This window comes from Macrotis lagotis, chromosome 4, assembly GCF_037893015.1.
Source record: "Macrotis lagotis isolate mMagLag1 chromosome 4, bilby.v1.9.chrom.fasta, whole genome shotgun sequence".
Classification (NCBI taxonomy): Eukaryota; Metazoa; Chordata; class Mammalia; order Peramelemorphia; family Peramelidae; genus Macrotis; species Macrotis lagotis.
In genome coordinates, this window is record NC_133661.1 from 249,693,879 (window position 1) to 249,719,103 (window position 25,225).

At 43.8% G+C, this 25,225-nt stretch overlaps 1 protein-coding gene across 1 annotated transcript; it reads left to right on the plus strand.

The window, feature by feature from the left end:
* The first annotated feature begins 1,245 nt into the window (after positions 1-1,245).
* PGF (placental growth factor) lies at positions 1,246-19,908 on the plus strand. Its single transcript, XM_074235712.1, has 7 exons — positions 1,246-1,793; positions 3,444-3,483; positions 12,419-12,615; positions 13,345-13,421; positions 17,681-17,710; positions 17,830-17,892; positions 18,675-19,908. The coding sequence occupies exons 1-7, from the start codon at positions 1,719-1,721 to the stop codon at positions 18,700-18,702; spliced, it is 510 nt and encodes a 169-aa protein (XP_074091813.1). The 5' UTR covers positions 1,246-1,718; the 3' UTR covers positions 18,703-19,908.
* The last annotated feature ends 5,317 nt before the right edge of the window (positions 19,909-25,225 follow it).

The following is a 25,225-nucleotide window of genomic DNA, read 5'->3' on the forward strand; positions in this document are numbered from 1 at the left end:
CTTATTGGTTCCAATTCATGGAAGTAGAATCATAGATTTGGAGTTGTGGGAAGGAATCAGCGCCCACCCCCACTTATTTATTTTACAGATGAAGAAACTGAGAACAGCAGACTTTAAAAGATTTGGTCAAGATTGCAGAGATTTTAAATTTTATTTTCTGTTATTAACAAGTGTTTTATTTTCTTTCCCAATTTCCTCCCCAGGGAGAAAAAAACCCAACCCCTGTGGCAAAGTCAAGAAGAAATTCTTATATTGTCCACATCCAAAAAAAAGGGTACCTCATTCAGAATATTGAGTCTATTGCCTTTTATCAGAAGTGGGTCATCACTTGAAGTATTAAGTTGCAGAGTCAAGATCTGAATTCAGATCCCCTGAGTTCCAAATATGATTGTCTTTCCACTGTACCAAATTTGATCCTGCTAGGGCTGATGCTTCAGGAACTGCAATTTCCTAGGGTCTCATAGGCATGTCTCAGAGATAACCTGCAGATTGCCTAGCATTCTGCACCTGGCTCCTTCCCCTCACACATACCCACGGACCTACTCTGTCTCTCTCCCACTCCTGCCCAAACCCCTAGTTTTATCCACAACTGTATGAGGTTACTCGATACAAGGAGGGTCTTCCCTCTCCCAGGGCTCTGGACGAAGACCAGAACCACTTTGCTTGGGGTTCCCAACAACAACACAAAGTGGGAAATATTCATCCGGGTGTTTTGGGGAGTCAGTGAGAAGGGAGGGGGCTGTGAGGGGTCGCTGGAGGATTGAAGGAGAGGAAGGGTGAGATAGAGGGGGCCAGGGGGCAGTGCTGAGCAGGGCAAAGAGAGAGAGTCCTGGAGGACAATCTGCTCTTTCCCCAACCACCCAAAGACCAAGGCCAGGCTGGGAACTGGCCACAACTGACTTACCTGCGTGTCTTCTAGGTCAGCTATAAAGATGTGTGCAAGGGTGGCCCATGTCTCGAGCAGGCCAAGTGGCCCCGAGTGAGGACTTCTTTGAAATGGGACCACCCCAAATGGAACATGGGAGTGGAAGAGGCCCTTTCATTCACTCTGTCTCCAACTTACCTACCTTGGGGCTCTCCATTTTGTTAGTGAGAGGCTCCCTGAGACTCCTCAGGTCTCTGGCTCCTATTCTGTGGAAGCCCCCCACCCACCAGGGTTAGAGGCTAGGCGGGCAGGCTGGAGTCTTGCCTCACCACAGAGGCAGAAGGAGGGGAGGGACTTGGAAGCTCCACCCTCGGGCTGTTCCCAACCCATGAAACAAGAGTTGCAGACAGCAGCGGCTCTCAGATGGGAGCCGTTCTCTGAGGCAGCAGGGAACCTGGAGGCGCTGAGGACTGAGTCGGGAGCCTCTCGTTAACACCCGGACATCTGGGCAGGGAGGCACCAGCCTGGGGAGAGTCACCCCCAAACTCCCTGCCAGCTTTCTTTTTAACGATTCCCCCTCTACGAGCGCACTCACCTGCCTGCTCCAGGACTTTTCCAGAACCCGCTTCAAGATGCTCAGGTTATGGGTGCTGGTCCCTCTGCCTCACAGACCCAAGTGAAGTGGACTTTCCAAGGTCTCTTCCCCCACTCCACCCCACTAAGGACAAGCTTTCCCTGATATCTCCTCTCTTCCTACCCCCCCTTCTTGCCCCTACCTGGGGGTCCTTCGTGGGGTTGAGTATGTTGATTTTCCTTTGGATCTCAAGCTCCATGCCCCAGGACTTCTGAGTTGATGTCAGCCATGCGGCTGTTCACGTGTTTCCTGCAGCTCTTGGCTGGTCTGTCCCTGCCTGCTGCATCCCCCCAGGTAAGGATCCTCTTTTACCCATCCCCAACTTCCCCTCCCTCCCTATCCCTAACATCTGTCAGAGAATCCAGGGAGAAGCTGGGGGCAGAAATGAGAGGGCATGGACACAGACACCTCCTCCCTCCCTACCCCAAGAGACAAGGAGAGCCACGGGCTCCAGGTACTTCCTAAAAGCTGGAACCCTCCTCACCTCTTGAATGAAGAATTCAGGTTAAGCCAACCCCAGAGGAAAACCAACCCCAGTTAAGGTTTCTATCCCGGAAGGGGGGTGGAGGGGGGTGGGGGGGTGAGACTATAGAGAAACCACAGCAAAGGGAGGGAGGCTTCCTGTCTGGCCCCAGGGCCTTGGTGGTTTTGCTAAAAGCATCTCCCAGTTAATCCCAGGGCTGGGCTCTGGCCCTGTGGTCAGGGTCGAGGCCCTGAAGACTAGCCCAAAGCCTTTGGGACCTCTGACCCAGCCAGGCTCTAGGGAAACAGAGAGATTATAGGGGGCAGGGTCACCAGGGAGGTAGACTCCCTGGGTGGTTGGGGAATATACCAGACCCCTGTCTGATTGCTCCAATTACTGCTGAATGGGAGGGGACTGACCTGAATAAAAGAAGACCTGTTGGGGGAAAAAAAGGGAACCCTGGGGCGCCTATTCCATGACTTGGTCTTGGATCAGAAGTCTCCAAGAAGGGTTTCAGGTAGTCTAAGGGGACAATTCTCTATTCTTGGGATTGCCCTCACTCCCCCAGGGGTCAGCCCAGCCCCAAGCTCCCCATCTGCTGGCAGCTGACCTGGAGGTCCTGAGTCCCTGGGCCAAGAGAAGCTCCCAAGTTCTTTTCCCAGGAGCTAGGGTTTGTGGCTTAGGGCCTTGGCTCAGTTCCAGTCTGGGTAAAGACGTCCTGCCAAAGGCAATAATGTCCCTTCCCACTGCCTAGGGAAGTCCTCTTTCCCTCCCAGGTCCTTTAATGCTGAAAGCAAGACTGGGTGGGTAGGATGAGGAGGGGAGGTGAGAAGAGTGGGAAATGGGCCAGAAAAGTAAGGGGATCACTTCCCAAGCAGAATGGGGGAGTGACTTGTATTTCCCTGGATGGGTCTGAGTGAAGCAGGCTGCTGAGTGGCCTTGTTGTAGCATTTCTACAGCTACCAGCCCTAGTGGCCCCCTGCTCCCACCAGCTGATCTCCCTCCTCACAGGGCTTTGGCACCTAGCCAAGCTGAGACATTAAAGGGGCCAAGGGGCTAATGTGGGAGAGCACAGGAAGGGGGATGGGAAGAAGGGAGGCAGAGCACAAGCAGAGGGGGAAGGCAGCTGGAGATTGTAGAATGCTCAGTAGGAAGTGGCCACTGAGGTCATCTAGTCTCAGCCCCCTTTCTTTACAGGTTAGGAAACTGAGGCCCAATGGGCTGAAGTCTTACAACTGGCCTTGGCCAAGGTCTGAAAGAAGGGCAGGGGTATGGGGTAATGTGCAAGTGAAAGGAGCTGGGGAAGAAGGAGAGAGGTTCACAGGTGTCTGGATTCCAAATAAGTCCTGAGAAGGCCTTGTAAATAAATAATTGACCACTCACCTGCCAAACCAAACTCCACTCTTAGGGGGGGGAGGAGACGGGACCTCTTTGTCTGACACTACTTTACTCTTATTCCCACGTATTTCTTTCCTTAACAGTGGGACGTACCTCCTGAGAACAGCTCAGCAGAAGTAGAAGGTAAGCTGACTATGGGACAAAGGGGAGTTAACCTTTTCTCTTCCAAACTTGGGCTGCCACGGCTTCCTCCTAAATACTCATCGGTGTGAGAAATGAGGATAAAAGAGTCAGAGTTGGTTGGGCTTGAAAGGATGAAGTAAAGAGAAACTGTCCAAGGATACTAAAATCTGTGAATCCTAAAGTGGTGATAAAGCTAGAAACAGATTTACTCAATCCCCCTCCTTTTTTAGAGAGGAGGAAACTGAGGCTTGAAGAAGTTGATGGATCGCTTAAGGTCCTGTTGCTAGTCGGTAACAGAGTCAGATCCAGAATTTCCTTTTCCCAAGTTCTTGTCAGTTCTTTTCCCATGACCCCCAGACTGGGTCAGGAGTGAGGTCGGGAAGGGACCGAGGTATTAATAAGGCACAAGGATGAGGGGCAGGAGAGGATGAATGTTCTCACTTCAGCACTCCATCCTCGCCATGCTTTGGAAATCTGACCAGAACTTCCCATTGATTACAAACAGACAAAACCTTAGTAACTCTCTCCCTCACTTATGTAGAGAGAGAATCTTCAAAGCTCATTGCAGGCATTTACCAGACAGGCATACGTGCAGAAAGCAGGCTGTGCCATGCCAGGCTCTTTACAGAAACGTGCCGGGTGTCCACACGCCACCACCACTTTGACCCCTGCTAGTCACTTCCTCCTCCCTCCCACCCCCACGATGAGACATTTCTGTGGGTGAGGAAGCATGTACAAACAGGCGCACGAACACGCGTGCTGTTCCCCTCCAGAATAATATCCTGTCTCATCAGGAAACACCCTCAGCCTACTGGCATCATCCCCTCCCTCCCTTCCCCAGACAGACTTACCTGCTCTGCATTCTATGATCCTCTTGAACCAAGCCAGGGGAGAGAAGCAGCCAACCAAATCTTTTGAGTTAATGAGCACTTCAGGTGTGACCATAGGATGCCAGTCATTGACTTGGGCACTATGGGGCTATGGGGAGGTGCCCAAGTAGTCCTGCTTTTGAAATGTTCACAACCGAGTTCAGGATTCATCTAGGTTAAAGCATTCCTATTAAGGAAAATATAGGAACCTCTATAGTCCTTATAAAGTTCATATATGTATATGTATGTATATATATTTATATACGTATATGTATAAAGTCTCATAAAACAGCAAGATCTGCTTCCTTATATTGAATCAATAAGGTGGAAAGGACACTGGCTTTGGAGTCCAAGGACTTGGGTTCAGATTTAGCTCCTGATATTCAATGTGCCTGTGATCATAGAAAAGTCACAAGTCTCTTTGGCTTCCGTTCCCTCCTCTGCCAAATGAGAGGGTTATATTAAATTACTTCTGAGGTACCTTCTAGTTCTAGATTCTGTGATCTAGTTCCAATTCTAGATCCAGGCCTTGTGACTGACTATTAGAATTTCAGGACCAAGCAGACCACTGGGGAACCAACATTCTGGCCAACCCAAGTTCAGTATGCTTTGGGCCCCCCTTGCCTACCTGTGAAAAGAGAGAGAATTGAAGGAATAGGAGGTTATCAGCGAGGAAATGTTCCTGACTAGAAACTAAAGATTTTGCAGGAAGATTTTCCAACTGTATCCACTCTTGTGGGAGGCTCTCTCCATGTCGGGCCTGGGTTGGTACGTCTCTTCATGGGGACACCTGCTGCGCTCCAGGCCAGGAGCCAGCAGCCCCGCCCAGCCCCTCTCCCTTCCCTCCCGACAGGCAACAAGCATGAAAAGTTTTCTTTCAGGCACTGAACATTTCCCTTCTTGGGTCTCCGCCCAGCAGGGATGGGAAACTGGAGCCAGATGGGTCCAGCAGGAGGCTTTCGTGTAAAAGGGGAGAGAGAGATAGAAAAACCCTCTGGTAACACCAAGAAAATCCCTCGGAGTCAGGGGAGGGGGGCAGTGCTCTCTCGTCATTCTAAACCAGCCAGACACCAAGCAGGCCTGCTTGGGGTTCTCTGTTCCCTGTCTCCAAGTGCAACCAGCTGTCTGTCTGTGAGCAAGAGTCTGGGGCCGAGTTGAGAAGAGCTTAAAGATACACTAAAATGGAGAGAGAGAGAGAGAGAGAGAGAGAGAGAGAGAGAGAGAGAGAGAGAGAAGAGGGAGAAGCAGAGAAGCAGAGAAAAAAGAAAAGAGGGAGAGACAGAAAGAAGAGAAGTGAAAGAGATAGAGTTAGAAACAGAGGCAGAGAATAGGAGAGAAGGGAGAGAGACAGACAAAAAGAGAAAAGAAGAATAGAGAGACAAAGACTGAGAGAAAAGAAGAGAAGAGAGAGAGAAGAGAGAGACATAGAGACAGAAACAGAGAGAAAGAAAAAAAGATGGAGAGAGACAGAGACAGGCAGAAAGAAAGAAGGAGGAGGAAGAGGAGGAGAGAGGAAAGTACGATTCAGAAGTGCTTTCCAAATTAGCAAAGGCGACGTATGCAGGACACTTTGTAAACCTTAAAGTAATGTATAACTGGGAACTATTATTATTGGTATAGATTGTGATTCTTAAGTTGGGTTTGTTTGATTTTGTTTTCCATTTTGTTTTTGTTTCTTAAATGCTAGAGGAAATCCATAGACCCCTTCTCAGAATGTTGCTTTTAAGGATGTAAAACAAAATATGTAATACTATGAAAGAAACCAATTATATTGAAATGTAGTTATTACAATTTTAAAAAAGCAAAATGAAGTCTAAGTTAAGAAGCTCTGTTATAGAAATTTATAGCATTATGGATAGACAGTCAGCCTCGAGGGCAGAAAGTCCTGAGTTCCAGTGTAAACCTTGATACATGCTCACTATGGGAGCCTAAGTCACTTAGCTTCTTAGTATTCTAGAACTACTTTCTGAAACCATAAGGTACATTGGTAGATGGAATTTCTTTACTTGGGTTTAACCACCACCAATTAAATCACAAGCCCTGACCCTATCCTTGTTATTATTATGATGTTGATGTTGATAATGAAGATGATGATTGCTACTACTATCATTAGTATTTTGGAGTGGGTCAGTGATACCTCTTTCTATCCCACATTTTCCGTCCCCTTCATTTTCCAAAATATATCTCAGGGGGTCTTGAGGGAAGAATTACCCTATCTCTCTCAGTTGTAAGGTGCTACATCTGAATAGTCCTGCTAAAAATAGAGAACTGTGTACTCTGTGCTCCCCTGCCCCTCCCCACCCCTGCCTCTGCCCTCTGAAGCTTCCTGGCCTCTCACCTGGGGAAATCAGGTCTTACCAGAGCTGCTAAAACTCTATTTACATGGAAAGAGAGAGGAAAAGGGAAATTGTTGACTGCTGCCAAGACAAGTCATTTTTGCTTAACCCGGTTGCTTCCCTCTGACAGTGGCTGGATAAAAAGCTGTCACCAGCTCAATGTGAACTGGAGGAGGGAGTTGGGAACAGTTCAGAATACTCATTTTTTTCATTATAGGAGCCACTTTTAGAAGAAAATCTGCCCTAGGACAACAAACAGTGTCATCTAGCTTGTCTTAGCCACTGTATCTTTAAAAAAATATTATTTATGTTTTCAGTTCGAGATTAAATGCTCAGAATCACGTCATGTGCTATGAGGGCTTCAGACTAAACATGTAGCTCATGAAATTAAAATGTTAAATGCTATTCCCTGTCTCTGTGCTGCAAAGTCAGCCTCCAGGCTGCCCTTTCTTTCATCCAAGGCTCTTCTAGGTTTTGAGTCATGTCAGGGGCCCCCAAATCCATCCCCTTGTCTTACCCCCATCCCCACCTTTCCATCTTTCTGAGACTGAGAGCCTCGGGATTTTGGAATGTTATGGAGAGGCTCACAGAAGGCAGAGCCAGGGATAGTCTGTCTACTCTGTCTCTTTGACCCTCAGCTCAGTCCTGGAGTATGACTGACACCCAGATAAGCATCAGTGTATTGGCTCTGCAGAGGCTGTCTAGGCCACGTGGACAGCTGTGTCCTGGGTATTTTCCAGACTCTTTTCTTTTTCCCCAACAGCCTCTGTTTAGACCATGGTATGTTTTTTCTTAGGGATTACCCCAAGAACCATGCCATCATCTGCTCAGTGGAATGGACTCTGGCCCCTTCTATTGTTTCAGAATAGCAAGCAAGCAAAGGGAAGGTGTTGGGGGGAGGGCAGGGTCAGAGGAGGAAGACTTCTGCTATGGGTAGATCATGAGGGATTTAGAGTGACCCAGGTCCAGGTTTCCCTATCTACCAAAACCGGGGGGGGGGGGTGTACAAAGTGGGCATGGCCACCTTTAGATATGATGTATCATATAGTTGTTTCCCTCCTTGCATTCCCAAAATTATTCTAATCCTAGTTCAGAGAATAAGCTGGAAGGGACTGTAGAGGACATCAAATCCAGGGGTTATTAATCTTTTGTGTGTCATGGAGCCTCTTGGCAATCTGATGAAGCCTGTGCACTATTTCTCAGAATTGTATTTTGTTGCCCACATTAAAAATATTTTTTGAAGGCAATGTTGTGCTCAGAGTCATATAGCTAGTAAGTGACTGAGATCAAATTTGAACTCATGTCCTCCTAACTCCTGGGCTGATGCATCCACTGTTCCACCTAGCTGCTCCTACATACATTAGTAATCAAAGAAAATGCTAAATTTCAGTTTCAGGTTAATGAAGAGATAGGTAGATAAGATAGACAGATAGACAGATGTAGACATACAGATTTTTTTCTCATCCAAGTTCAGAGACTCCCTGAAATCTATAGTCCATAGGAGTTTGTGGAACCCAGATTAAGAGTCCTTGATCTAGGTAAATCCCCTCAAAAGGAGTAAAGTCAGGCCTAGAAAGATTTGTGAGTGGGCTTGTCCATTTGGGTAATGGCAGAACTGAGCCTAAACGTCATATCTACTGACTCTTGGTGGAGATTGAGCTCTTTCAACTATACCATATTGAACCATTTTGTTTTCTGGTTAAGTCTAAGTTTTCCCAATAAGGAAGAATTTTGGGGGGTTATTTTTGTTTCAGAGGCAACTGGGTAGTTCTGGATCACTGGAGATTGTCAGTGGTTCTTCACCCAGGAGCAGATTAGCCTGGAGAACCCAAGGCAATTTATTTTTTAAAAACATGGGAGAGGATGCAGAAGAAACATAAAACTTCATTCCAACCCTCAAAGGGCTTACAAACCAGAGAATTTACAGATGTAAGGCTGGAAGGGTGTTTAGAGTCTAGTCCAACCCCCTTGTTGTACTGATTGGGAAACTGGCTGAGACAGAACCAGGTACTCTGAAAAGGAAAAAGTATGTAATAATGGAGATAGCATACATGGGGATCTTCTTCCCTATAAGGAGTCATCATGATACAAGAGGAAAAAATACTGACTACAGTCTGAGAAGCTGTCTTCCAATTCTGATTCTGATATTTGCTACCTTTATGACTTTGAGCAAGCCATATAACTTTTTCCTGACCTCAGTTTGCTCATCTTTAAGATGAGAGGATTGATCTAGGTGACCTATGAGGTCTCTTCCAGTTCCAGATCTATTGGAGAATTGTCAGCTGAAGAATCAAGATCCTGACCAAAATACAACTCACTTCGGGTCTAATCTATTGCCCTTCTTCCTTACCCATGAAAAAAATATGCTTAGTCCAAAGTCACCCAGGTAGTGAGCAGAACTGACTTAAAATCCAACCAACTTTCAACTAATACCACTATGCTTATCCTGACTCCCTTTTTAAAATTTTTATTTATTTAAGGCAATGGGGTTAAGTGACTTGTCCAAGGTCATATAGGTAATTATTAAGTGTCTGAGGTCAAATTTGAACTCAGGTCCTCCTGAGTACAGGGCTAGTGCTCTATCCACCGTGCCACCTAGCTGCCCCTCATCTTTCCTATCCTAAAGAAGATGATGTATACTCTTCTTACAATGTTCACTATTGTTTCATGCATATGAGTGACATATTATCAATAGACTAGAAGTATTTTGGAAGAGTTCCCGCTCATTGGGTTGAGAATTCAGGGAAAGCTCAATGGAGGAGATGGAAGCTGAACTGAATCTTGGGGGATGGTGGAATTTGGAATGATGAAGAAAACCACATAAGACAGAACAGGATGATGGTATAGAACATGGTGTCTTTGTGTGATACTAAGGAGAATGAACTAACTAGAGCATGGAATTTATGTTGGTTAGGGAGGATAGGGCCAGATTCTCAAGGGCTTTAAAGACAAAGAAATTCAGACTTTATTCATTAGGAAATAACTCTTGAAGGTCTTTGAGCTGAGGAGTGATATGATACTTAGAGGTCATGTCACACAGCTCCCAACCTTCCCAAGAAGTGAGACCTACTTTCTCAAGGTTCTCAGGACTAGAGACTCCAATAGGCTTCTTTCAATTGGATCCTACAAGGTTTATAACATACCAGATTGAGACTAGAAAATCCTCAGAGTCCATTATTTTATAAATAAATTTTATTGATGCCTTTTGTTTTTACATAAGTCATTTTTTATATACCCACACTCCAGGGAAATGAGCCCTCACTTGTAATAAAGAAAAACATTTAAACAAAACCAACCCATACAGTGACCACATTTGACAATTAATGCTATACTGTGTTCCCCTAGTCACCTACCTCTCTGCCAAAAGGAGGAAGATGTTTACTTAAATCTTCAGAACCAGTATTAGTCATAGCAGCTACTTAGCATTCAGATTCATTTTGGTGTTCTTTTTGTTTATGCTAGTATAGCTGTGGTATATGTTCTCATAGTTTAGCTTCTCTTGATTCTCTCTATGTCATTGCCTACAATGGATCGGATATATTCTGGCAGAGATTTGCTTACAGGCAAGGATCATAGATTTTTACAGATGAGGAAACTGCAATTCAATTAGATTGAATGACTTGACCAGAGTCACACAATAAGTTTGAAACTAAGCCTCTCTGACTTTAACAACAACTTCATCATAGCCAAATGGGAGCATGAACCTCATTAAAACATAATTAGGAAACATTTAACAAAATATTTAAAAAATACAATATGACATAGATAATGCTAATTTGTGGTTTTCTAAGTCAATGTGAGGCCTGCAAGAATACTTTTCTATTTGAGTTGGAAACAGATGCTTCCTACACTACCTCTCCTGAGCAGGGCTTAGATGGTCTCTGAGATTCTGAGATCCTTTCCAAATCTGAAATCCCAAGATTTTGTGAAGCCTTCTCTCTGTTTCTTGGAATTACTCATTGTCATCATTTCTTACTATGTAGAAATATTCCATTACTTTCTTTTTTTTTAGTTTTTTTTTTTTTTGCAAGGTAATGGGGTTAAGTGGCTTGCCCAAGGCCACACAGCTAGGTAATTATTAAGTGTTTGAGGTCGGATTTGAACTCAGGTACTCCTGACTCCAGGGCCGGTGCTCTATCCACTGCGCCACCTAGCCGCCCTCCATTACATTCTTAATGCCATAATTTGTTTAACTTTATTTCCCAATCAACGGACACTCATTTTGTTTCTAATTTTTTTCTACTACCAAAAAAGCATGCAGAAGCTTAAGACTGTGTGGGGAAATGAACTTGGGACCCTGAAGTTGAGATCGGAGTGTGAGCTATGTAAAAATGAGTGGGACAGGATTATTGTATCAAATGTGATAATGTTCTTAAACATATTATTTTTGTGTTTTTAAGGTTTGCTATTATTATGATGAATCCTAAGTAGGCAGGAAGGATACAGGCCTGTGACACAATATCTGAAGTGAGAAAGGGATAAAGTTGAAGTGTTTTTAACCTCATACCCATCTTAGATGAGCCTATTGAAGCTCAGACTAAGAAAACATTCAGCACCTCAATCCTATACAAAATCTGTATTGGAAATCAACATAGTATCCAACTCTGTTAGATGCTGCTGAGATTATGGAAGAAGACATGGTTCCTACATTTTAAGATATTATCTGAAGATATTTAAATAACATAACAAAATAAATGACAAAAAAAAGAATCTTTACAAACCCAGTATATCTGATGGCTTATATTATACAACAAGGTAATGGACATGTACAAGACACAATGTGATGTGACCAGGGACCACAATTGGAAAAACATGAGGCTAGGGGAAGGTAATTTATGCTTCTGATGCTGTAGAACACCTAGTGCTCTCCACTAATATGAGCAGGGTTGCTGTGTTCTCTAATGGAACTGAGTCCTCTGTCTGTCAGTTCCCTTGGCCATGTTGCTTCTGCTGGGCATCTCTGTCTCTGCACTCTGATATCATCTGGTGGTCCTCGGCTGCTCAGAGAGCTATGTCGGGTCCTCTCCCTGGTGGTTTCAGTTTTGCTCTTTTGTGCAATCCTAACCAGTCAATGAGAGAAATCCTTAGGTATTTTTGTCTGCCTCCTGAAATCCTATACTTCTGCTACTGGTGCTTGAGATGAGTCAGTCTAGCCCTTAACTGAATCAGGGTCTGAAATTCTTTTAGCTCCTATTCTATCCCTTTGACAGGAAATTGGGTACTCTCAAAATCATCTCCACTCAACAAAACTGCCAATCAACTGGAATGAAGAAATGCCTTTTAAGACCCTTTAATGCCACTGCTTAGCATGCATATTGAGCCACATGGAGTTGGTAGTGTTTTCCCTGCTTTCGGCCAGCAGTCAATTTGCTATTCTCCCTTTCTAGGTTTATCTTGAAGTCAGTGTGGATGTAGTATTCACGGAAGATTTGAAGGAAGGATTTGGTCTCATATTCAGTAGATATTTAAATTCAACAAATACTTCTTTTCATATTCAACAATATAGTTTTTAAACATCTGCTATGTGCAAAGTACATGGATGGGTAGGGGAATAAAATCTAGGTGACTAGGTAGGTAGCAATATGTTGAGAGTCTTTGAAGAAAACAGATAAGACCTGAGTGTGTCCACCCTACCAAAGTCCTCAACTTTGATGCTTGTGAAGAGAGGGAGGTTCCCCACACATCCTCTCCTCTAGATCTGAGCCCTTAACTCTCTTTGTCCCTTTGTAGTGTTGCCCTTCCAGGAGGTGTGGGGCCGAAGTTTCTGCCGCTCACTGGAAAAGCTGGTGGATGTTTCAACAGAGTATCCAGGGGAAGTGGAGCACATGTTCAGTCCATCCTGTGTCTCACTAAGGCGTTGTACTGGCTGCTGTGGTGATGAGAACCTCCATTGTGTTGCTGTGGAAACAACCAATGTCACCATGCAGGTACCCCCCACTGCCCTACTTTTGGACCCTCTATCTATCCTTAGATTGTAGTGTTATTCCTGATTCCAGAATGCTCCAATCCTGAAGTTCCCCTCATTCTCCATTATCCAAACTTAGTCAGTTTTTGCCCTTCACTGGCCTACCCCATGCCAGTCCTAGAAACTGAAACATATATTCATTCAGACTGATTCTGGCTTGCTCAGTAAATGGTATCAGCTAGGAAAAAATGTCTGGAACTGATGAGGCAGTTTGATGAGACACTAGTGCTGCTATAGGCACCTGGTGAGCTCCTTGTCCTGTACTCATCAGAACTATAGTTCTGGGGCAAAGGCTGATAGGACTCAGGAAGCAGACTCTATCTCTTCTTCTCCAAGGAAGCAAGAAGAAATTCAACAACTGGGTTATTCCAAAGTGAGGGTACTTTGACCCCTTTTTCTTTTGGTGCACTGGTCCTCTTTGGCAGTCTGGTGAAAAATATGGCCCCATTCTCAGAATAATTTTAATGATCTCCATAATTGAAGGAAGAGTAAAATTTCAGTTAGAAGACAGTGGAAATAAATTTGTTATTTTTTCTGCCTTTCTAAATCCACAGAAATTCCTGAACTCTACCCACAGATCCATGGTTAAAGATCTACTGTTTTAGAGGGGGAGGTAGATGGGGAATTGTAGGGTTTCACCTTGCCTTTCAGATCTCATAACCAGCTTTTTTTTTTTTTTTTGCCTTTCCAGCTTCTGAAGATCAAATCTGGGGAACAACCATCCTACATGGAGTTAGCATTCACTGAGCATGTGCGGTGTGAGTGCAGGTATGGGATCCCTGCCTCTCACCACCCACATGGCACAGGCTGTAACCAGGGCCCCGGGCACTCTCGGGCCTGCCGTGGAGGGTACTAGCATTCCTACTGTCCTGCCCACTCCACCCAGTCACCCAACAGGGTATGGGAGATGGGATAGTAGAAAGTATCACAGAATTCAGATCCTGGTTCTGTCTTGACCTTGGGCAAATCACTTAGCCTCTCTAGGCCTCATTTTCCTCATCTGTAAAAAAAAAATGTAGGAGTAAGTAATTTCTATAAGATCCTTTCCAAGTCTAGCTCCTAAGATCCAATTAAAGCCTTGTTATTTGGGGAGATGTGGCATATTAGACAGAGAAGGGACACCTATTTTCCTGGTGGACTATTATTCAGAGGGCAGTTCAGAGGGCATCACATACATCATTCTGCAATCCAAACCGCAAACTTCTCTGAAAGCTTGGCCCTCGGTTCCTAGAATTTCCTTTCTTGGAAACCAAGGCTCTTTGCTTAAAATGTAGTGCTCTTCATGAGCTCTTGATCAGTGACTGGGACAGACGGGTGGTCAGGTCTACACTGAGGCCTTCTGCATTTTGTTTCCTGGATTTTTGGAGACAGGGAAATAATTAACTCACCAAGAGGCACTCTAACTGCAGCTGCATTTAATTTCCTACTCCTTTATCCATCTCTTCCCCAGCCCCCATCCTTCCCTTCTAGCCTTTGCCTGGAGAGGTAGAACCAACAGCTGGTTAACAGCTGTGTGGCAGAGGACTCCTGGGTCCCATCCAAAAAGCAGGAAAGAGAAGTTTGAATAACTGCTAATCATGCAGGGCTTTACAAGTGCTGGGGTGCTCAGCCTTGAGGTTGGAGGCTGGAGGCCTGAGAACCCTAGCAACCAAGCACAAACTACAACTCCTCACTGGGGACCTGATAGAGCTTAAAAGCCTTGGAGGCTGATCTTAGCTTTGGGGCAATAGTGCTTGGAAAATTGGAGTCGGTTCCAAAGACTCTTGATGGACTAAGAGGACAAGTCCATTTGAGTGCAGCTTGCCCTGGGAAGGGACTCTTTGTTAGGTCAAAGGGAAACACATGTGGTTTCTTTAAAGTTCCAGGCCATGGCCAAAACCTCCCCCTGAATCACAGGGCCCCTGAAACTCCCACCCCAGCTCAAGAGGCAGAAAAAGAATGGCTCATTGTCCCTTTAGCCCAGGGGGTAGACCAGCAGACCTTGTTGCTTGTAACTAGGGGCCAGGAAGAGATGACATCCTCAGGAATCAGCAACTCCTGAGAGCAAGAAAAGATGCTATTCCTTTTCTCCTTCAGTTCTGAGCTAGAGATAACCAAACCCAAGAGCTCAGGGAACCCCTAAATTGTATAGTTATGGTTCACATCCCGTGCCCCAGCTAATGATGGGGTCTTTGGCTTCCCCCATGCCCTCATTCCACATTTGAGTACCTTTTCTCTGCTCATCCTTCTAACTCAACTGCATAAAACTGGGCTTTGCTTCAGTTTTGAGTGGAATGAGTAGGATTCCTAACCTTGTGAATATAGCCACTAAACCTGGATGAGGGCAAATTATTTAACTTTTTTCAACCTCTGTTTCTGTAGTTGTAAAACAGGGTAATTTAATGATCACAGGTCACTGTGAGTCACAAATGAGAATACATGTGGTACATGTTGCAAATCTTAAAGCCCTATATGTTGGCTATTATTATTAGATTAGCTATTTTTCCATCCTCTGAAGAGACACTTCATGTTTTGGGAGGGCAGTCTAGAACAAAGTTTCATTTATCCTTGGAGAGAAACCCCTGATCTGGAAATTTCCTCTGGATAGGGAGCTTTACTGTAGCTTTTTAGAGGATTTCCTGGGGGTATCATGAATTTAAGTGATTTGCTTAGGATTATATAGTCAGTGGGTATCAGAAGTAATACTAGAACCCAGATTACCCCGATTTCAAGGCTATTTCTTTATCCATTATTCCTTTCAACCACATGATCTGTTCTTAATATCTATATAGTTCTTTACAAATTTCAAAGCACTTCCAAACACATTAGCCCATTTTATCCTCACTACAGTCCTCTAAAGGGGTAGATATGATTGTGGGTTTTGGGGGGAGGGTGGGAATAGATTATTATGACACCTATTCTAAAAATGAAATGAAAGCATTTAAGTGACTTGCCCAAGAATCTCAGATTTCAATGAAATGGATAATCTCTCCATTGACATAGATAGCAATCCTATCCTGCTTGATATTCTTTGAGCCCTTTGCTTATGTTTGCCATACAATGAGTTTAACCAAATACTTTCCTCAAGCTACCATAAGAGGTAGGTGGTGTAATTTTTCATTCCCATTTTACAGATGAGGAAACAGAGGTTTAGCAAGGCTAATCAATCTGCCAGTCATCATAGAGCAAGTATGTCTAGTTTGTTAGAACAAGAGTCTTTTCAGTTTTTTGACTTCTAGACCAGTTTCCTTTCTGCTCAACCCATGGGCCTCCCTAACACAAATAGAGCTTCAATATTCTTTGCAACCCCTGCTGAGCTTCTCTTCAAAGATCCACCTCCTGAGGATTTAACACCAGGACAGATTCACCCCCTGCATGTATCCTCAAAGTATCAACTCAAGCCCGAACTCTGAAGTATCTACTGCTGCAGCACTTAAGAAGACCTTCACTCTCCTCCACTCTCACCTACAGACTCAAACCAGAGTGATATCGCCTGAGTCTCACTGGCCTCATCGCCTCCTCTTAACAAGAAGAGAAAACACAACAGGAGTTCTTTGTTGGGCAGCCACAGCTGCGCTGATGAAGAGAGAGAGATGAAGGTTCTTTGGATTACAACTGACTCTCTGATCCCTATTCTCATACACTCCCTGACAAATGCTGATGTTCTGGTCTCCAGTATCTATAACCCTATGCATCTCTCTGGTTTTGATGTCCCCCCAGAAGGCTGTCCCTAAGAAACAGAAAGCTGACTCTAGCCCTAAAGTATTGCCTGTGTAGACCCTCATACAAACCCAGTTAATATTAGCTATGAACTATGAATTCTAAAGCATGTCTGTTCTCCTCCTTTCCCCAAGAAGAGAGGTGAGATCCAGACACTTAGCCAATCTTTTACGCATCCTTTTTATAAAAAGAAAAGGATTAGAAATAAAAAATATAAAGGTATCAAAGGGAAGGGAGATTGAGGTATGATGCCACTGACTTTGAACCAAAAGAAATATTGAAACTCCCAGAATTTAATTTTTAAAAATGTTTTATATTGATTTATTTTTTCACATGATCATTTCTAATAATCCTTTCTTCAGTAGAACTTTCTACCCCACTCCCCTTTTTTTGTATGGATCATATGCCTGTGGCATAGGGAATTTCTGGTGTGGAAATGGAAATTCCCTCCAGTTGGAAAGATCTTTAGTTGACTGAAGGCATTTTGAGGTAACTTATTCAAGGTCACATGGCATGTATGAATGTGTGTGTGTGTGTGTGTGTGTGTTTTCAGGGAGGACTTGAATTCAGGTCTTCCTGATCCTACCTTTGAGTAATGCTGCCTCCTAGAGCCCTACCTTTCTTATAAATATAGAAAATGTTTAGTAAAAACGACTGACATATAACCTACTCCCAGACTTCTTGTTCCTGGTGCCTTAGGGGATAGGGAAATTACTTTGCTAGGGCAATCAGCCCTTGACTGATTGCTTGTTTGGGAAACATTCTGCACTTTGTGGGGGGCAGTGAGAAGAAGGGGAAGGGCAGTATTTCCCCCTGAACTCCCTATCTGGGTACTTTGCTAAAAAAATTGGACTTGGGAAGAGACTGAATTTGAATTTCAACTCTGCATTAGCTAGCTTTGAGAGTCTGGGGGTCCCCCTCCCTGCTGTGAGCAAGTGAGAATAATGATGCTTGTACAACCCACCTCACAGGGTTGTTGTGAGGAGAGCGCTTTGTAAACCTTAAAGCACTGTATAAATGTGAGTTTTAATCATAATGATTGTTATCATTATATCCATCCCCAACCTCACTGGATCCGGCAGGGTAGAACCGGTTATTCCCCTTTGACCATCTGACACCATTCCAACTGTAGATCAAGAATCCATGTTTGATGCAGACTGTCTTTACCCCTGACTTCAACCAAGCCCTGGGAATTAGGGTTCTCCCAGGCCACCTCTGCTCAATTACCTCTGCCCCTCTCCTTAGAGGCCCCAGTGCCAATTATTGGCCCTGAGAACATAATCTTTCCCAACTCACCTTCATCTCCTTCCCTTCTCTTCTCTACCCAGGCCTCGGAAAGAGAAGATGAAGCCAGAAAGGTGAGTGCCCTTGGTATGGGATGCAAGTGAGCTGGGTTCTGGCTCAGGACAGTCCTTAACCTTCTCTCCCATGCCTATTCAAAGCCAACATGTCCTGACCCTTTTGGTTTCTTACACAGGAGGAGACTGAAGGGTAGAGGGAAGAGGAAGAGAGAGAAGCAAAGACCCAAAGACTGTCTTCAGTGAGTGTGGAATGGGGAAGGGAAGACAAGGAGGCTGGGGGCTTTGGGACTGGTAGAGGGGGGGAAGAGGAGCCAGAGTCTAGAGATAATGCTTTGGTAAGGGGAGAGGAGTATCTGGGCAGCAGGGACCCCACCTAGTTACCTTAGGGATCAAAAACTGAAAAAATCTGACAAAAAGTCTGACAAATTAGCTGACCTTTGTCTTTATATCCTGCAGAACTTATTTTTCCCTTCTACTCTCCATGAACTGACTTTCAAACATAGAAGAGGCAGGTGAAGCCAATAGTGAAGGGAAAGATTCCATGGCTCTTAATCCCTCATCCTTTCAGGCATGGTGAAGTGGAGAGAGCCCTGGCATTAGAGTCAGAGGATCTAAGTTTGCTACTTACAATCTGTCAAATTCTCCTTGGGTTTCAATTTACTTATCGATAAAATAAATCGGTTGGTCTGGATAACCTCTAAGGTGTTTTCCAGCTCCCAGCTATGAACATCTGACCTCATATTCACAATTTATTCTGAGGGACATGGAAACATGGGAAGAGGAAATAACTAGTTCAGGGTTACATAATCAATGATAGCCAGGGTCTGGATTTAGTTCCAAAAAGACCTCAGTGGAAAGGGCCTCCTTGTTCTGCTCCATGACTAAGATGGGGCACAAAAAAAAATGCAAGAGCTCAGCTTTGGTCACAAAGCATTTAGGAACCCAGGAATCCTGCCTTTTGGGTCCCTTTATGAGAGAATACCCCAGATTTCACTCTGGTTCTGCATTTTGTTTTGGGCAGGTGTGAAGATACTGTTCCCCAAAGGTAATCCAGTGGACCCTGGAGAGAGCAGCCTCTGCCCAGATTATATTTATTGCCCCTTTCACAAATCTCAATTACCTCCCTGACCATAGCCCCTCTATTTATTAGCCAAATGTAAACCCTGCTGAATGTCTACTTCTCCCTCAGTGGGGAGACAGACCCTCAGGACTTTGGTGCCTTAAGAAGAAAAAGAGGAGACTGCAGGAAGATCCAGAGTCAAGGTCATGAAATGTACCTATAGACTGAACACTTAACTATGACTCAGGAGCAATTGGTGGGTAGGGGGGAAGTGAGGAGGAGGGTTCCTTTCTTCCCAGGAATCTCCATGGAACCTGGGGCACACAGGGAAGGAAGGAGTGGATGAATCCTCTCCCTCTCCCATTCTTGCTTCTGAATGGAATAGGGTCCTCTGGGTGGGGGGGGGGGGAGTATTCCTTTTCTGAGGTCTGGGTAATGTCCTTTTGATGGAAAGAAAACAGTTACTCATATCTTTTAAGGAAGGGGTCAGCTGGAGAGGTCTAGCCTAACCCACTTTTCACGGTTGAAGGGGGTACATGAGAAGGAACCTGGGAAAAGAGAACAGCTACCTTTGCTTAGTGGAAGAGGAGAAATCCCTGGCTAGGATCTCAGGAGAAAAATAACACATACCCTCTCACCCTGGAAACCTCTCAGAATCTCGGAAAGCCAAGCCTGGGACAATTTTGAAGAACATTGAATATGATGGTGTGTAGGGGACCTCCTCTGGTCTCCTATTTCTCCACAAACCTTGCAACCCTTTCCTATAACCCGACTGTAGGAATTTATCTCCTGACCTGGATGCCACCAAAGAGTCCCCCAAATGTCACTTTGACTCACTGGATGTACCAATGAGTACAAATGCCAAAAGGATGCAGACAGAAACAGCCTTTAGCCCTGGGACTGATGGGCAAGGTATAGAAAAAAATAACTTGAGGACTCTAAGGAAGACCCCTTACCCAACTCCCAGACACTCTGGACAGAGCATTCAACCCACTGAGGAGCACTGTTATATACTCAGGCCTTCGGTGAAAGGGTTGAGCAGGTTCCTTTTCAAGGGAAGTTGGGCGGGGGAAGGAGGAGGAGGAGGGAACTTCCTAATTGTGTCACATCCTTTCTTCCTGATCACCATGTCCAATGGGCACAGGGAAGCCAAAGAAAAGTCAGATTCTCTTAAATAAAGCATTTTAATCCAAAATTTTTTATGCCTGGGAAAATATGATTGCTTGCCAAGAAAGGATGATCTCCTCAATGAAAGCTGGGGAAATTCATATGAATGTGGATTTAAAGGGCATGAAACATCCCTATTTGAAAGCTGAGGAGACAGAAGCACAGCTAAAGTGACACCTACCTAAAGTCAGACAGCTAGGACCAGAACTCAGATCCTTAGTTTTTCCTACTACTAGACTATCTTCTCATATAGGTTACCCACTAAGGCAGAGGTTCTCGGCTTCCACAGATATATTTCAGGGTGTCCAAGAACTGGACAGGAAAAAGGTACATCTTTATTTTCACAAAGCTCCAAGTGCAATTCAACACTTCCTTCAATTATGAATATAGATTTTTAAAAAAAGTCTTTGTCTTTACCAGATACTGTCAAGGGTCCCTAATACAGTTAGTCCTTTTATGTCCTGTTACAGGGACATCCTGGGGTATCTTGCCAGTTGCTTCCTGCATAGTTCTGTATTCTGTCCTGGGATCAAAAAATGAAGGTGGAGCTTCCCCAAGACCTGTCCTTTCTAAGATGTTCTTGAGCCTTGAGGGATAAGACTGTAGTTTAGGAATCCTCTAAGTACCTACCATGCCATGTTACATCATCAAATTCAATACCTTCTTGCTCCCATTCAATAATGGGCTTTGCCCCCAGCTCAAACACCCACCCTCTGACCCTCAGTTTCATTGGAGATGGACTGAGCAGAGTCAACGCAGATCTTCATAGTCCAACTGGGAACTCTGCCAGGTTAGAGAGGATCCCCCCATTTGGGGCCCCCCAGAGGGATTTGGAAGAGATGTCTCCATCATGCTCTGGCTGGAATGTAAAAGAACATCTGTTTGGAAGGGGATAAGGGCAGTTGGGGAGTCTAACTGCTAGACTCCTCCTTTCTTGCTTCCCCTCAACTACCCCACCCACCCAAATCTTGCTTTATGATACTCCCTCTTGGTTAATCCTATCTGCCTCTGGCCTCAGAAGGGACTCCCCACCTCTCTCTCAACTTCAGGGAGGCTCCCTCTGGAATGTTACTGTAACTTCCTGCCCAGCCTTTAAAAAAGAAGCAGTGTAGCAAAAAAGAGCCCAGGATTTGGGAAAGACCAGGGTTTGAATCCCAGTCCCTCAGGCAAATCACTTAATTTTCTGAGTTTCGGTTTTCTGACTTGTAAAATGAAGGGGATTGGATGAGATGGCCCCTAAAATCCTTTCTGGATTCAATCCCTCTCATTCTTTCTTCTGTCCTCTATTCTGGCTTTTGTTTTTTTCAATCTAGCCCATTTAAGTCAAGGATTTAATTAGGTCTGGGAAGAGACACATAGGATATTTGCCTGAGATGGTCTCAGTCTGAGGTGACCCAATTTGACAGTCCAACTGGGAAGGAGTGGATAAGGGTGGGAAAAGGTTATTCCTAGGCCTGATGAAATGAGTCAGCTAACCATGGGTGTAGCATTTGCAATGATTCAGGAGACCTGAGAGGAGATATTAGGGCAAGAAGTGTTCCTGGCTTAACATCACAAAGGGAGACTGTGCTCAGACCCCAATGACAATCACTCCCAAAAAGGGAATCCATTCTTCTTTTAATTGCTTGGACACAGAGACCTGGATCTGGAGCATTTGATGTGGGCTGTTCTGAGTAGGAAATGATTCCATTTGGCTTATTTAAAAGTCTAGGAGGAACTCATCTTTACTTGGTTAAATGTCCTCTTGGCCAGAACAACTGAATGATTCCTGGGAACACTAGTCCAACCTTCTATAGCAGTGGTTCTCAAGCTTATTGACCTCAAGATGACTCTCCCCCCTTTTTCATTCAGTAATTTTTTTCAGTTGTGTCTGACTCTTAATAATCCCTTTTGGGGTTTTCTTAGCAAAGGTACTAGAGTAGTTTGCATTTCCTTCTCCAGCTCATTTTGCAGATGAGGAAACTGAGGCAACCAGGGTTGAGTTGTCCAGGATCACACAGCAAATCCTTGAGACTGGATTTGAACTCAAGAAGATGAGTCTTCCTGACTCCAGTCTGGGTATTGTGTCCACTGTACTACTTAGCTTGCCCCAAACTCTTTCATACTCTTAAAAAAATTATGGAGTCCCCTTACCTCTCATCAGATTTTCTTTCTGTGGATTGTATCATATCTATAGTTTTTTGCCATATTAGTAATGAAAACTTCCTAGTATTATTATGAATATAGTTTTGACCTTGAGATTCCTTGAAGGAATCTCAGGAAGACCCATTTTAGGGACTACACTTTAGGGACAACTATTCTAAAGCATCCCTGAATCTCCCAATCCACACAAATGTTTTCCACACATGACAGTGGCTCTCTAGATAGAAAGAGGGAGAATATTAGGAGAGAATCTCCTGGGAACCAGATGAGTAATATACTCTATGCAAACTGTCCAGGCTGTAATAAAGCAGAGTGACATGAAGTTTATTCTCTAGTTCATTTGTTTGGTGAAGAATGCAACAGTGAATAATTCAAAGTGTATTTTCAATCTGGTTAATCAACCGGGTTGATCTAGCTTTCCTAATAACAGAATGTTAGCACTAAAAAGGATCTTAGAATCACTTAGTCCAATTCTCTTGTTATACGGATAAGGAAACTGAGAACCAGGAAGTGAAATGATTTCCCCAAAATCATATACATTAAAAGTGAAATAGAATAGAAGTCTGGGATTGGAGGCAGTTATTGGATTCAAATCCTGTTTCCCACATTGAACTTGAGGTCTGAGTTTCTGAGACTCAATGTCATCTTCTGTAAAATGGGCTCTTGCACTATCTACCTCACAAGGTTATTATGAGGAAAATACTTTGTTCACGTACAGGATCTGCTTCAGGTACCTTGGGAAGGCATTTTACCAAAGTATCTTATTTTTTTATAAGCTTTCTTTGGGTTCAGAGAGGGATTTGGGGGAACATCCCTTCACAAAGCTAGCCAATATTCCCCTTGGCCAGTACCCACTAACCACCTAGCTGGAAAAATGCCCTTGGTAAACTGAACCAAGAGACAGTTTGATTAGCACAATGATAGAGCACTGGGCCTAAAGACAGGAAGACTCATCTTCACTCCTGCTTCAGACTCTTACTATGTAACCCTGGGTAAGTCACTGAAACTTGTTTGCCTCAGTTTCTTTATCTGTAAAAGAAACTAGAAAAGGGAAATGGCAAACCTCTCTATGATCTCAGCTACAAAAACCCAAAAAATGGGGTCACCAAGAGTTGGATACTGTTAAAACAACTGAACAACATCAACATATTACACTAATGGATAGAATGTCTCAGAATGGGTCTGTATCTGGAACAGTGTGTCTAGTAGGTTGAAAATGAAACACAGCAAGATTCAAAATCTCAATGATCCCCTTCCCAGTCCCAGCCCCCAGCTCAGTTCCTTGTGATCACACCTATTTTGCCCCATTCTAAATGCCCAATACCATATATATATATATATATATATATATATATATATATATATATATATATATATATCTTTCTGGGAGTAATTAATAAATTATAGAGATAAAAGTTATCTCAATGACCATCTATTCCATTTCATACATAAAAAAATCTCTATTATGACCCCCTTATAAATCATCACAGCTATGTTTCAAGACTCCAGTGAAGGGGAATACCACCACCACCACCACATAACACACTTCTAGGGCTGCCCAATCCATTTAGGAACAGCTTTCATTGTCAAAACATTCTTCTTGAGATCAAACCTAAATTGCCTCTTCACAGCATCCTTCCTTTGCTCCTGGTTCTTCTCTCAAGGATCAAACAGTAAAATCTAATCCCTTTTCTGCATAACAGTTTTTTAATATTTGAACATAACTAGCCTTCCCCCTACACACTCACTTCCCCAATGGTCCTGTCTTTTCCAGGTTAAACTTCCCTGGTTTCTTCCATTGTTCCTTATTCAACATGGACTCAAGGTCCATCATCATCCTTAGCTGCCCTCCTTTGGACATTTTCCAGTTTATCAGTGTCCTAAAATTGTAGTACCCAGAATGAAACATAATACTTCAGAGATAATCCAACCAAAAAAAAGTACAAAAGAACAATTATCTCCTTATTTCTGGAAGCCTGGACTTCCTGAATACAGTCCAAACTTGCATGGGCTTTCAGGTCTGCCACATCACGCCCCTGATTCACACTGAGCTTGTGGTCCACTGAAATCCCTAGATCCTCCCCCCCAACCCCAACCCCCACAAACTTCAATCTGACCATGTTTCATTCATCCTGTCCATGGTAAGTTGTTTGTTTTTAAGCCATGTGTAAGATTGTTGGGAACCGTTGTGTATGGGAATACAGTAAATTATCATCACCTGGTGCCTTTGAGCATCAGAACCTTGTTTCACTAAATACATGGGAGTGGGAGTGGATTAGAGACTGGGAGGTATTTAGACACTGGTGTTTTGGTGAATAAACTGAGCACTTGGAGATGTTGAGGGACAAACTTGTCTCTTTTGTCTTCCTTGTCTCCCACCCCTCCAACACTTGCCTGGGAAAGATAAGGGAGTCCAGAAGTGGGACTCAACATAGGATATCCCTATTCAATTTCATCTTATGAGCCTCAGCCCAAGCTCCAGCCTGTCAAACTCTCTTGGATCCAGAATGCTAACTGTCCCTCTTAGTTTAATGTCATCTGCAAATTTAATGAGTATGCCTTTATTTAAATTGATAAAAATATTAAATGGCACAGAGGTAAGAAAAATCTCTGTTAACTCCACTGGACTCCTCCTGACAAGTTGAGTAACTATTCCGAGTCTGGCCAATCTGCCAAGCCAAATTCATTTAACTGTATCTAGTACTCATCCGTGTATCTCTTATACAAGAAGAATATGAGTTATTTCCACAGCTATATCTATAGCATTTCTTTCATCTTGTCATTCAGTCATTTTCAGTTGCATCAGACTCTAGGTGACCCCAAAGAGAGTGGAGTGGTTTGTTAATTCCTTATCCAGTTCATTTTACGGATGAGAAAAATGAGACTAACATTTTGTTAAGTGACTTATCCAGAGTCACAGAGCTAGTAACATCAAATTTGAACTCAGGTCTTCCTGACTCTAGGCTTAATACTATATATTCACTGAGTCACCTAGCTACCCATTTCCTCTGATTCCATCAGTTTAGTAACCCTGTCCAAAATGAAAAAGAGAATAAAGTTATTCTGATGTGACCTGTTCTGGATAAAACTATATTGGCTCTTTATTATTGCTACCTTCTTTGTAAGATGTATGCTAACCATCTCTTAAATCCTTTCTAGAATTTTCTAGAAATTTCCTAGGAATGAAAATCAATGTTACTGGC